This window comes from Tamandua tetradactyla, chromosome 2 (genome assembly GCF_023851605.1).
Source record: "Tamandua tetradactyla isolate mTamTet1 chromosome 2, mTamTet1.pri, whole genome shotgun sequence".
In the NCBI taxonomy this organism is placed as follows: domain Eukaryota; kingdom Metazoa; phylum Chordata; class Mammalia; order Pilosa; family Myrmecophagidae; genus Tamandua; species Tamandua tetradactyla.
The window spans coordinates 100359056-100372229 of NC_135328.1; the positions used below are offsets into that span (position 1 = coordinate 100359056).

At 34.5% G+C, this 13174-nt stretch overlaps 1 protein-coding gene across 4 annotated transcripts in view; it reads left to right on the forward strand.

Annotated features, from left to right (window-relative positions):
* The window catches only part of SMC5 (structural maintenance of chromosomes 5), a 135617-nt gene that overhangs the window by 39074 nt on the left and 83369 nt on the right, over positions 1-13174 (forward strand). For all 4 annotated transcript variants that reach the window (XR_013170486.1, XM_077148414.1, XM_077148411.1 and 1 more), the window contains exons 4-7: positions 5420-5582; positions 6709-6843; positions 8115-8255; positions 10870-11031. Coding sequence is in view for 3 of the 4 variants with exons in the window: in XM_077148414.1 (XP_077004529.1) it covers positions 5420-5582; positions 6709-6843; positions 8115-8255; positions 10870-11031 (601 nt within the window). In the remaining variant the exon portion in view is untranslated. The remainder of the gene's footprint in view (positions 1-5419; positions 5583-6708; positions 6844-8114; positions 8256-10869; positions 11032-13174) is intronic.

The following is a 13174-nucleotide window of genomic DNA, read 5'->3' on the forward strand; positions in this document are numbered from 1 at the left end:
CTTTTAAAATTTTATCTTTAAAAAAAAAAATTCCTCAATACAATAATTATTATTAATATATACTGTAAATATTTGTTTAGAATTATCCTGCATATTTTCTGTTCGCTTTGCTTTTCATTCTCTTTGTATTTCTAATTTTCTCCCTGGGATCACTTTCTGCCAGAAGTACATTTTTTAAAGTTTCCTCTACTGAGACTCTTCTCTTGGCACACTTGGTCTGAAAATAATGTTTGCTTTAAATCTTGAAAGATGTTTTTGCAGGCTATAAAGGTGACAGGTTTGTTTTTTTTTTCAGTGCATTCAAAGTATACTTCCATTAATGTGACTCTAATCTTAATTTCTAAGAAATCATCATTCTCTTTCTTTTGAGATACTTTAAAATAATTTCTTTGTTTTTGGTGTTTTATAGTTTCATGATATATATCTAGGTGTAGTTTTTTGTTTTTGTTTTTTGTGTTGCTTGCGATTCTTTGAACTGCATAAATCCATGGTTTGGTGTCATCAGTTTGGGGAAGTTATTGTCTATTATCTCTTCAGATATTGCCACCATCCCATTCTCTTACCTCTCCTCTTTCTAGAACTCTTATTGGACAGATATTAGGCTTTCTTAATTGGTCATCCATATCTCTTAATGTCTTTTATATTGTTAATTTTTTTGGTCCCTTCTGCATTGTAGATTCAGTTTTCTTGAATTCTTTTCTCATACATGCTTGTTTACTTATATTTCAATCCTCTTATGTTTCTTAAAACAAAATGAACATACTTGTTTTATATTTGAGACCCTTAATTCCACTATGATTCTGCTTTATATTATTTCAACTAATTCTTATTCCTGATGCCTTGTTTTCTAATGTGTGTGTTTCTAGTGAGCTGCTACTTTTCTTTGAACGTGGTGCTAATTCTTTGGGGATGAAGGTGGATTCCTGCAGAGGGAATTTTAACTTTGGTCAGAGGGCAATCAGTGCTTTAAGTCCAGAATTACAGTAGAACTTCTAGACAGTGTTGAATAATAGTGATGGCAGTGGACATCCTTGTCTTGTACCTGATCTTAGCAGGAAAATTTTCAGTCTCTCTCCATTGAGTATGATGCTGGCTATCACTTTTTCATATATTCCCTTTATCATGTTGAGGTAGTTACCTTTGGTTCCTACCTTTTGGAGTGTTTTTATCAGAAAAGGATGCTGAATTTTGTCGAATGCTTTTTCAGCATCAATCAAAATGATCATGTGATCTTTCTCTTTTTATTTCTTAATGTGCTGTATTACATAGATTGATTTTCTTATGTTGAACCATCCTTGCATTCCTGGTATAAACCCCACTTGGTCATAGTGTCTAATTCTTTTAATGTGCTGTTGAATTTGATTTGCTAATATTTTAGTGAGAATTTTTGCATCTATGTTCATTAGGGAGATTGACCTGTAGCTTTCCTTTCTTATAGCATCTTTACCCAGTTTTGGTATTAAAATAAAATTAGCTTCATAAATGAGTTAGGCAGAGTTCCTTTTTCCTTAATTTTTGGAAAAGTTTGGATGGATTAGTGTTAGTTCTTTCTGGAATGTTTGATAAAATTCTCCTGTGAAGCCATCTGGCCCTGGGGTTTTCTTTGTAGGGAGATTTCTGATGACTGATTAAATCTCTTTACTTGTGATTGGTTTGTTGAGATCTTCTATTACTTCTTGTGTCCATATTGCTTGTTTGTGTGTCTCCAGGAATTTGTCCATTTCATGTAAGTTGTCTAGTTTGTTGGCATATAGCTGTTCATAGTATCCTCTTATGATTTCTTTTATTTCTTTAGGGTCTGTGGTAAAATATCCCTTCTCATTTCTGATTTGATTTGCATCCTCTTTCTTTTTTTCTTTGTATTACTAGTGGCCCCTCAATTTTATTGATTTTTCTCAAAGAGCCAACTTTTGATTTTATTGATTCTTTCTGTTCTTTTGTTCTCTCATTCCTTTATCTCTGCCATTCATTTATCTCTGCTTTAATCTTTGTTATTTCTCTTCTTCTGTTTGCTTTGGGGTTAGTTTGCCGTTCTTTCTCAAGGTCCTCCAGGTGTGCTGTTAAGTCCTCAGTTTTTGCTCTTTCTTATTTTTTAATATAGGTGTTTCAGGCAATAAATTTCCCTCTCAGCCAGCCTTTGCCACATCCCGTAAGTTCTGATAAGTTGTATTCTCATTTTCATTCATCTCCAAATTGGTACTGATTTCTCTAGCAATTTTTTCTTTGACCCACTGGTTGTTTAAGAGTGTGTTATTTAATCTCCATATATTTTTTAGTGTTCCCATTCTTTGGTGGTTATTGAGATCCAGTTTCATCCCATTGTGATCAGAGAAACTGCTATGAATAATTTCAATATTTTAAAATTTTAAAGACCTGTTTTGTGCCCCAGCGTATGCTCTGTCCTGGAGAATGTTCCATGAACATTAGAGAAGAATGTTGTATAATCATGTGCTTTGGGGTGCAGTGACCTATATATGTCTGTTAGATCTAATTCATTTATCAAGTTATTTAATTTTTCTATTTCCTTGTTGATCTTCTGTCTTGTTTTCTATCTATGGAGGAGAGTGGTATATTGAAGTCTCCTACTATTATTGTTGAAACATTTATTGCTCCCTTCAGTTTTGCCAATGTCTGTCTTATGTGCTTTGAAGCTCCTTGATTGGGAGCATAAACATCTGTGATTGTTGTATCTTCTTGGTGAATTGACCATTTAATTAGTATATAGTGTCCTTCTTTGTCTCTTATGATATCTTTACATTTAGAGTCTATTTTGTCTGATATTAATTAGTATAGCTACTCCTGCTTTTTTTGGTTACACAACTTGCATGAAAAATCTTTTTCCATCCTTTCACTTTCAATCTGTTTGTATCCTTGGGTTTAAGATGAGTCTCTTGTAAACAGCATATAGCTGAATTGTGTTTCTTAATCCATTCTGCCAATCTGTATCTTCTATTTGCTAAGTTTAGTCCATCAGCATTCAAAGTTATTACTGAAAATGCATTTCTTGATTCTGCCATCTTATCTTTTTTATTTTATTTGTCCAGATCTATATATTCTTTTCCCTCTTTTTCTTTGTGTCCTTTAAATTACCCGTAGTGATATTCTTCAATTCTGTGAGTATTGAATTGAATACTCACAGGAGGTCCTCCAGACCTCCCTCTCCTGTCTTTTTTTTTCGGCCTGCAGAACTCCTTTTAGTATTTCTTGTAGGGCCAGTCTCTTGTTGACAGATTCTTTTAGGACTTCTTTGTCTGTGAAAACTTTAATCTCTCCTTCAGTTTTGAAGGACAGAATTCTTGGCTGGAAGTCTTCCTCTTCAGGATCTTGAATGTATCGTACTACTGCCTTCTCGCCTCCAGGGTGCTAGTTGAGTAGTCTGAACTCAGTCTTACTTGATTTCCGTTATATGTAGTAGATTGTTTTTCTTTTGCCACTTTCAGGATTTTCTGCTACTCTTCACCATTTGACAGAGTGATTAGTATGTGCCTTAGGGAAGGCCTATGTGAATTTATTCTGTTTGGAGTTTGTTGGGCTTCTTTGACTTGTATATTTATGTTCTTTATGAGGATTTGGAAGTTTTCCCCCATTATATCCTCACCAACTCTTCCTAGCCCTTTATTCTTTTCTCCTTTTGGAACACCAATGATTCTTTTGTTTTGTCTATCATTTCCCTGAGTTCCCATTCAATTTTTCCATGTTTTTGGCCATTTGCTGTTTTGAGTCTTCAAAGTCAATTACCCTGCCCTCTATATCACTTATTCTTTTTTCTGTCTCTTCAAATAAGGTGTTGTGTGCCTGTAGTGTGTTTTTTATTTGGTCAGCAGAGTCCTTAATCTCTGTGATATCTGCTATTTTCTGTTTATTCTTTCAGATTTCTCTTTATGCTCTTCTACTGTGTTCTTGATCTCCTTTATGTCATTTGCTCTCCCACTTATTAAGTAGAGTTGTATGAACATCTTTGATTAGTTGTCTGAGTGTCTGTGTCTCCTCTGGTGTTTTAATTTGGTTATTAGGCAGGGCTATATTGTCTGCATTGTGATATGCTTAGTGATCTTTTGCTTTCTTTGTGGCATGTAAATATCTTGATTGATTTACTTTGGGAGTTGATTCCTTTCAGTAGCCTAAGGCTTTGTGTTTGCAGGATGGTTGTACAGCAGGGAGCAGGGCACGGAATGGGGCACTTAGTGCAGTGATTTGTTTCAGGACAGGTATAGTCGCAGGTTGGGGATGTTACACTGATGCTTGTGAACGTGGGCACCCAGCGGCCAGGGAGGATGTAGCTGTGCGGGTGTCCTGGTCTAGGGGATGTAATGCTGGTGTGTGCTGGTGTAAAGCAGGGGCCCCTTTGTGTGCATGCTTAGAGCTGTGGCTGCAGGTCAGCGTTATGCCTGCATGAATTTGGGGCAGATGTGACCCAGCTGGGCAGGTTAGCACTTTCGCAAAGCTGGGAGGTGTGGCTGAGGGCTGGGTGCATGCACAGTTCTTGGACTGCTGTAAAGTGTGGTTCCCAGAGCTGAATCACATGATTGGGGGCCCGTGCGCATGCGTGGACCTGGGAGTGCTGTAAATGGATGCGCAGATCTCAGGGGGCACAGAGTGAGGCTGTGTGACACAATGGGCGGGATGGGGGCAGGAGTACCTAGGTGTGGAGGTTAGTGCCTGCAGCCTTTATGCACTGGCCACAAGCCTGCAGGGGACAGGGAGGGGAAGGTGGTGTTCTGGAGGGTGGGTGCAGAAGAGGTGGGTTGGGCTGTACTTTGGGTGGGGGTGTGAGGCAGATAAGTGCACTGGGGGCTGGTGGAGTGGGGGTGCCTGAGGCACAGGGAATGGGAGTGGATGATGGGATTGGGGTGCGTGGGGTGTGAATTGCCGGTTATGGGGCTATGTTAGTGAGGGTAGTGCGCCCAAGGAACGTAGCCTGGCTTACTTCCTAGTCCTGGGCTCCATCCATGTACTCCTGTGGGCTCCGCGGCTCCACACCTCCACACCAGGCAGCAGCCTTCTGCTTCTCAGTTCCTCTGCCTCTACAACTGGGGCTTCTGCATGTGGTACAGAAGACTCTCACAGATCAGCCATAATCCCAAATCACTATGTTAGTTGTCCTATCCCTTCTCTAACTTCTCCATGGAGCAAGGCTAAGCTTGAGCTACTCTATTTGGCCATCTTCCCTGAAGTCCTGACATTCTTCATTTTATTTAATAATTAATTTTGAGTGTTGAATAAATAGTAACTTACATGTGGTCATGTATATTATTACTAATAAAATGTCAAGACTTTCTTCTTTGGAAGGGCCACAATATCAAAAGGACTAAAAAATTTAATATTTGTTTCTCACAACCTTTGTTATAAGAGAATTTTGGAATTTTTTTAAATGTATGTATTTTGAATATAAGGATCTTTTTAAATTATTTTTAACCAGGTTCAGGGCTTCTGGAAATCTAGTAATCACCCGTGAGATTGATGTGGCAAAAAATCAGTCTTTCTGGTTCATCAACAAAAAATCTACAACCCAGAAAGTAGTAGAAGAGCAGGTTGCAGCCTTGAATATTCAAGTGGGCAATCTTTGCCAGTTTCTCCCTCAGGTATGAGGAAAATGAATATAAAGATGGGAAATTTTTGTATGTAATGGTTTCTCTTTGTGCCAAATAAAAATGTAAATACTTTTTCAAGGGGTATTGTAGTTACTATTTAAATTGAACATAATACTCATAGTACTGGACTCTTTGTAAAAATTAGCATTTCATCACTTATGATATTAATATTATCTTACTGAATTGTAATAATTTGACGCATTTCAGTTAATAAACAATCTAAAAATATAGTCATTATTTTTAAGTACAAAGATAACTTGAATAGCTTTGTGCTTCCATTTGTAGGCTCTTAAAATTATGTTGATAAATAACATTTTAATTAATGTATTTGTTTATGCAAAATATTTGATATGCTAAAACTCTTAAGTCTATAGGCATGCCTTCTAAAATCTTTTTTTTGTTGTTGGTGGAGGTCGCATGGTCCGGGAATCGAACCCGGGTCTCCTGCATGGAAGTCATTCTACCGCTGAACCACCCATGTATCTAAAATCTTACATTATTTTAAATTTGTTTAGTAAAATAAAAATTGCTGATTATGGATGCTAAATGTTAACATCATCAAGTGTCTTTTAAATTTATCTTTTAATACTGTTTATTTACTGAATTGTAGTTCATTTTATTTTTCTTCCGAAACTGATTTTAATTACCTATGTTCAAATTAGATGCAGTTTTAAAATATTTTGCAAATTTTTACATTCATTGGCTGAGTCAGACTGTCTCTTAGAAGTAGATGTTTAATATTGCTCCCCATTTAAAAAAAAAAACATTTTTCTAAGATTCTAACGTAATATGTGATAAATTTTTCTTTTAATGGTCATTTTAGTCCAAGAGATTATTTTTTGTCCTTTTCACAAAAACTGTTATATAGATGTAAACATTTCAACCTGAAAGTATTGACAGAAATTTTTAAATGATCTCAAAAGAATGATAATTCATTCCCTAAGTTTTTTTTTTTTTTAAAGAATTGTATATGAAAGGTCATGGGTTTATAGTAAGATTTTGCTTATTGAAGTGTTTTTTTCTTAAGTTTCATCTTGACAGATATCATCAAGTGAAATGCATTTTGAAAATCTTTATAAGCAATAATAGTTGCTGATATTTAATTTTTGTGCTCTAGGACAAAGTTGGGGAATTTGCTAAACTCAGCAAAATTGAACTCCTGGAAGCTACTGAGAAGTCAGTTGGTCCTCCAGAAATGCACAGGTATCACTGTGAACTCAAAAACTTCAGGGAGAAAGAAAAACAACTAGAGGTATTTATAAATGGACAACGTATTTTTATTTTCCGTAACTGAATTATAAGTCCGAAAATGTGAGAGTGTCTATTGCTCTGATTCATTGGGTAAATTTATACTTTCATTGTATTTTTCACCCAGGATTTTGTTGCTAACATCAATTGAAATAACTAACAAAGAAAAGAATTGGTTTGATAATATGAAGTTTGGAAAATTTATTTGACTATCATTTCAGCACATATTTGTTATTATTTGCATTTCTAAGGGATCAAATATAAGGATATTATAATTTTTTTCTTTCAGAAGGTTAGAGTATTATTCTTTTTCATTCATTATTGATTAGCGACATACTATATGTCAGACATCATAGGCTGTGGGTAGTACAGCAAATATGGAGTTTTTAATTTAGCACTTCATTGAACCCATTCTCATATTTTTTCAGTTGCTTAAAGGTAGACTTTGTAAGACATGCAGTTGCAGTGTTGTTTTTATTTTCACCTTTAATTAACATATAAAAATGTCCTTTTGTAACATATCATTTGAAAAGTTATATGTAATGTCTTTCTCCATGTCCCAACAACTAAGATAAATTGAGTAAATTTTCATAATAAAAAATCTTGTAAACAAATACTCTCTCCTAAACTAACTGTCTTGTCTCTACTTGATAATTTGTATTTTGTTACAACTAAATGTAATTTTTATTATTGTGCTTATTCAAAGTGAATGACCAAATGAGTTCTGAGCTTTTTACAATTATTTTATCCTAATTCAGATACTCCCTTCAGTTCTTTCACCTTTCTCCATATCAAAAATTTAATACTCCCACCTGAAACACATAACTAACTGCCATCCCTTTGAAAGAAAATAGGCACACATCATACTAGGTTTTGGGTACATCTTTGTATTTGTTCATTTGTAATGTAAAGGCTGAATTTTAACTTTCCTCTTTTTCTAAGTCCTTAAGTTATGAGTGTTCATAACATATTAATCCTAACAATGTCAATTTTCTTATGTATGTCACTTACAGCTTCTCTTGAGCTTTCATATATTAATTAAATTGCTCTTTAGACAAGGAGAGTTCAAATTCAGATTTGCAGGGCTTCCTTGTGTTCACATAGCTAGTAAATTGTAGAGCCTACACCAGAACTCAGACCTAGGTGTTACTCTTACACAGTTCTATGTAATTTTTTTACTGTGAGATTTTGCTAGTTCTGTATGTTTCATTGCTTAAAGGTTTGACATATTGTCTTTTTTCATTTAAACTAATTGTTCAACAAATATTTATTTAGACCTCATGCAAAGAGAAAACTGAATATCTAGAGAAAATGATTCAAAGGAATGAAAGATATAAACAAGATGTGGAAAGGTTCTATGAACGTAAGCGACATTTAGATTTAATTGAGATGCTTGAAGCCAAAAGACCATGGGTGGTAAGTCTTAATTATTAGAGATAAATGTAAGCAAAAATAATGATTCTTTATGTAGGAAAATAGAGTAGTTGTAAACATGCTGTGGGAGGGAATTGGAGATTGCAGATGGATATAAGGTTTCTTTTTGGGTGGTGGAAATGTTCTAAAATTAGATTGTGGTGATGATTGTACAGCTCTGTAAATGTAGTAAAAATCATTGAAAATAATGTATTTTCTGTCCATATATTCTCTTAAAGGCTTCCAAGTAAGTATTTATCATCCTCTCAGTGAAATATTTGCAGTCATTTTTTTTTCTTTCTATCAACTAAACTGACAATACTAGAAGAGGAAAACTGAATTTAAAATCCCATTATATGAATTTTCAATACAGTATACGGTCTCAATTTTTAAAGACTACCCATTAAAAAGCTGTTGATAGGAAACTGGTGTTCTTCACATGATATCAGTCTAATTTCTGTGCCTTATAATCAGACAGCCCATACCTGGTCACAGCAGCAGTGAACATCACAGGCCCTGTTAAATTACAAGGACAGGGACCAAGATGCTGACGTACCCGGTTAGGGATAGCAGTCACGTTCTCTGAAACACACAAACGGCAGCAAAGTTCAGCCATGGAAAACTCTGAGAAAGCACTGACACATTTTTGACCTTCAAACAAAATCATTACCACTGAATGCTCCACATAAAGAAATCCTTAAAATGAGGTGTGCATAAAACAATACCAGAGAGTCCTGTGTCTACCACACTAACAAAAACCCAAATCTAAGAAGCCAAAAAAGTCACAGTTCATCTTGAAGAGAATCAGTCAACTTAAACTTACAAGTTAGGATAAATTTAATATACTTATTTTATTTTTCAATACGGTGAACAGTGCTTTTCACAATGTAGACCAATAATGGTTCATTTCAAACAGCTTATTTGGAATTCATCCAAATATTAAATCATATTTAATTATGCTATGTGCTCACCCTCAAATGACTAAACATTATAAATCCAAATCTCCACGTCATGATTCTCTTTCAGGTATGGTGGAAATTAAGTCTAAGGGCAAACACTGAATGAATTTTAGCTTTCAATAATCAATGCAGCCTGTCAACTGCAAAACTAGAGCAATCCCTTTTCAAATTTAGAATCCTCCAACCCATTCTCCACACTCAGTCTTAGAGAACTTCCTAAAAAGGACAAGTTAAACCCCATCACTCCTCTGCTAAAGCACCTCCACTGGTTTCCCCCTTTCCTCCCCATGGCCCCAGTGCTCTGTGGGATCTGGCCCTGTCTCTCAGTCCCGTGTACTCGACATTTTGCTCATTATGCTCTAGCACCACCAGCCACTGTCACATCTTCTGGGCGGCAAAGTCCTTACCTTACCACCCTGCACATGCCATTCCCTCTCCCTGGAAACTGCAGCCCCAGGCCCATTCTTCCAGCTGCTGAAAGCTCCCTTCCCCAGAAAGAGCTTACCCAAATTCCTATCCAAAGAAGGTTCTCCCTTCACTTCCTCCCATTCCCATTATTTCCTTTATCAGAACTGTTTTCTTTTTACCAGCCTGGTTACATTTGTTTATTTACTCATTTTTTTAAGGTGTGAGAGCCATAAGGATAGGGCTCTTTTCTGTCATGTTTATTAAAGCGCCAACCCTAGTAAAATACCTGCATGACAGGAGCTTAGTAAGTATTAATTTACTGGGCTACATGGATTTTTAAATTGGTAACAGTGGTGAATTCAAGCTGTTTCTAAACTTTTTCCTTCCGCCCTTACTCCCCCCGCCACACACACACGAGTAAAAGAAAGGGAAAAATTCACTAATTACAGTGTATTCAAATTAGAGGCTTAAAAATTTTTTTTTGCTTTATCATACATAAAATGTCTCTTACTGTTTTATTATATGTATTATTTTTTATAGTAAGCAATCATTAAGTCAATGCTCTTTAATTCTTTCAGACTTTAGTCTTCCACAGATTAAAAATTAAATCTTTGAGGCAAAATAAACTAGAAACAAAAGAGCAATTATTGTATGGTCTCCTTTAGAAAATGCTTATAAGAAAACAAGGGCCTAGATTGTGAGCTCTAGGAAAAAGAATTAAATCTTTGTCTTTAGTTGGGTCATTGTTAAATTTAATTGGGGTATGTCACTAATATCAACTTCTCCAGACATGGCTGAATTATCTTAGCTATAATCGTATATCTATTTCATAAATTTACTGAGAATACTATCTTCCTTTTTAATCATTGTGTGGCATATGTTTTATTAAGACCACAATTTGGGCTAAAAATATTTCCCTTAATACATTCCCAAGGTTAGAATTGAAATACATGTTATTGGAGGAAAAGTCTATGACTATATTTGTGGCTTTTTCTTTCCTGTTTTACCATACACTGTTCCATAAATCTATAAGGATCAAAAAAGGTAAAAGAATTGAAATCAGAGAGTCTAACCTAATGATAGAGATAAATGATCGTTGAGTATTAAGATTCTTAATAAATCATTATATTGGTGTTCACTATTTCTGTTGTTTGAGGGGAAAATTTTTATATTGATAAACATACCAAAGGGAATATATGTTAGTTTAGACTAGATGCACATTAACTTCTATTTCTTAAATTATTTGCAAGGAATATGAAAATGTTCGTCAGGAATATGAAGAAGTAAAACTAGCTCGTGACCGACTAAAAGAAGAAGTAAGAAAACTTAAAGAAGGTCAAATTCCTATAACACATAGGATTGAAGAAATTGAAAAGCAGCGTCACAGTTTGGAAATGCGAATCAAAGAGAAGGTACTTTCCTAACTCTATTTTGGATTATTTGTATTTTGTTTTTGGAAATTTAGAAAATATTTTACAAATTTACTCATAGCTGTGTTTCTTTAAGTTCCTTAATTAGGAATTCTTTCACCATCGTAGGAGTTTCAAGGTCCTAATCATCAATGTTGGAGAGTTTCTACTTTATAGAAATTCTAAGATGTAATAAGAGAAAATGAAATGTGATTGTTTATTTTAATTATAAGATAACTCATATGGTATTCCTAAAAACATTGAGCTCCTCTTTGAATTCATTATATCTGCTTTGTAATTATCTGCCCTTTTGGAGGAAAGTGATATAGAATATCTCATTTCTCAGAATAAATAGCATTTATGAAATTTCTTTGGCATGACAATTTACAAGGGTCCCTTGGCATTATACATCACACTAAGAGTTGTTTAGTCATCTACATTCATTCTCACTGGGTAATATTTTTTCTCAAATTGTAATTTTATTTCCAACATTGATTTTCACTGTGACGAAAGGGAATAATAGTAATTCCTTAAGTAGACAAGAATTAGAAAAACATTTTGATTTTTATTTTAAAATTCCTAGAATGTTGGACTACATACATACCTAAGAACTGAGTCATGACCTTTAACAGCTTTCTTAATCCTTTCTGGAAATATCCTTTGGTTCATTTTTACTTCCCTTCACTAGGCAAAAGGAACTCTGTCAACACAGTTATCAAAGAGTTAGTATTTCTGGCACTTGTAAACAGGTAGAGCTTCAACAGGAGGAACCATTCAGCTTTTATAGCATGTCATTAGGTGTGGAGTAACTGATTTTAAAAAATAGACATAGGCTACATTTTATAACGTTAACTCTAAAACAGCTGACACCCACAACGGCATTTAATTGCAGAGTTTTCACAATCACTCCATCCTACTATACACTGGCATGATACTTTTTCCTTAAATTTGTTTGAGATTAAAAGTGAACAAATAATGTATACACTTAGCTAAAGCAGCGCTTTTGCATTCAAAATATTACCTGTCCATAAGACTTAAGTAGTGCTATTTCCATTCCCTATTAGTTTCTCATCAAATCCCTTTTTCCTTTTGTCTGAAGTAGAAAAAAAACCAAACTGCATGTTTATAGTCATCCGCAGAGATTTAGTGTCTATCCAAATAATAACTGTTAAAATAAAAGCTAAATACATTTGTATAAAATAATATGTTCATGAAAATTCTTTTCTGTTGGAGGTACTGATCAAATCCGTAAGAGGTTGCTTTAATATATTTGTTATTAAATTATTCAGAATTTATAGGAGACTGTAATAGGAGATTAATTATATCCCGATTAACGCAGCACATACTTGCTTTTGACAAGACTTTCTTCTGCTTTAACGATTTCAGAATGACAAAATAAGGTTAATCATGTAACACTAAGAACCTAAGGGGCATAAATTTGTTCAGTGATTCTTAGCATATAGTCCTGCTGCAATCACAGAATTAGAAGCACTGTAAATGTAGAAAAGCAAAGATTAGAATGAGCCATACACTTAAGATCTTTAAAAGTTTGTATTAAAAGAACAAGCATTATCTTCTTTTAATGTAAATGTATGCAACTAATTTGATTGCTGGATTGACATGAAATTTAAGCAGTTTTATATATCCTCATAAAGCACACAGATTTAACACTGAATTTTACTACTTCAGATTTTCATTTCTTTAAAAGCTGTCAACATAAACACAAAAGGTAATTCACTTTCGAAGATTATGTATCTAAAGAACCGAACCTTTGGAAAGGAAAAGAAAAACCATTTTACAAACTGCAACTGAAACAGGGGAAAAAATAAAAAATTAGATCAGTAAATATCCCACTCATTTTCCAGAATAAATAATACAATTAATATGTTCCCTGTCTTTGAAAGTATAATTTTAAAAGATTTTAGGAGGATTATTTGGGTCAGATATTATTTTGAGAATGGTTTAAACTGTGGGCCCATTTTCCAGAAGAATACATACAGGCAGATGCAGACATTTGCTTGAGATTTTGGGGATTCACAATCATACTGAAGTCAAGTCATTGACACCTGGTTAAGAACCTTAGACATAAATTGATCAGTTATCTCCAATTAGTAGCCTTTGTTAGCTAAACCATTGGGATATATAT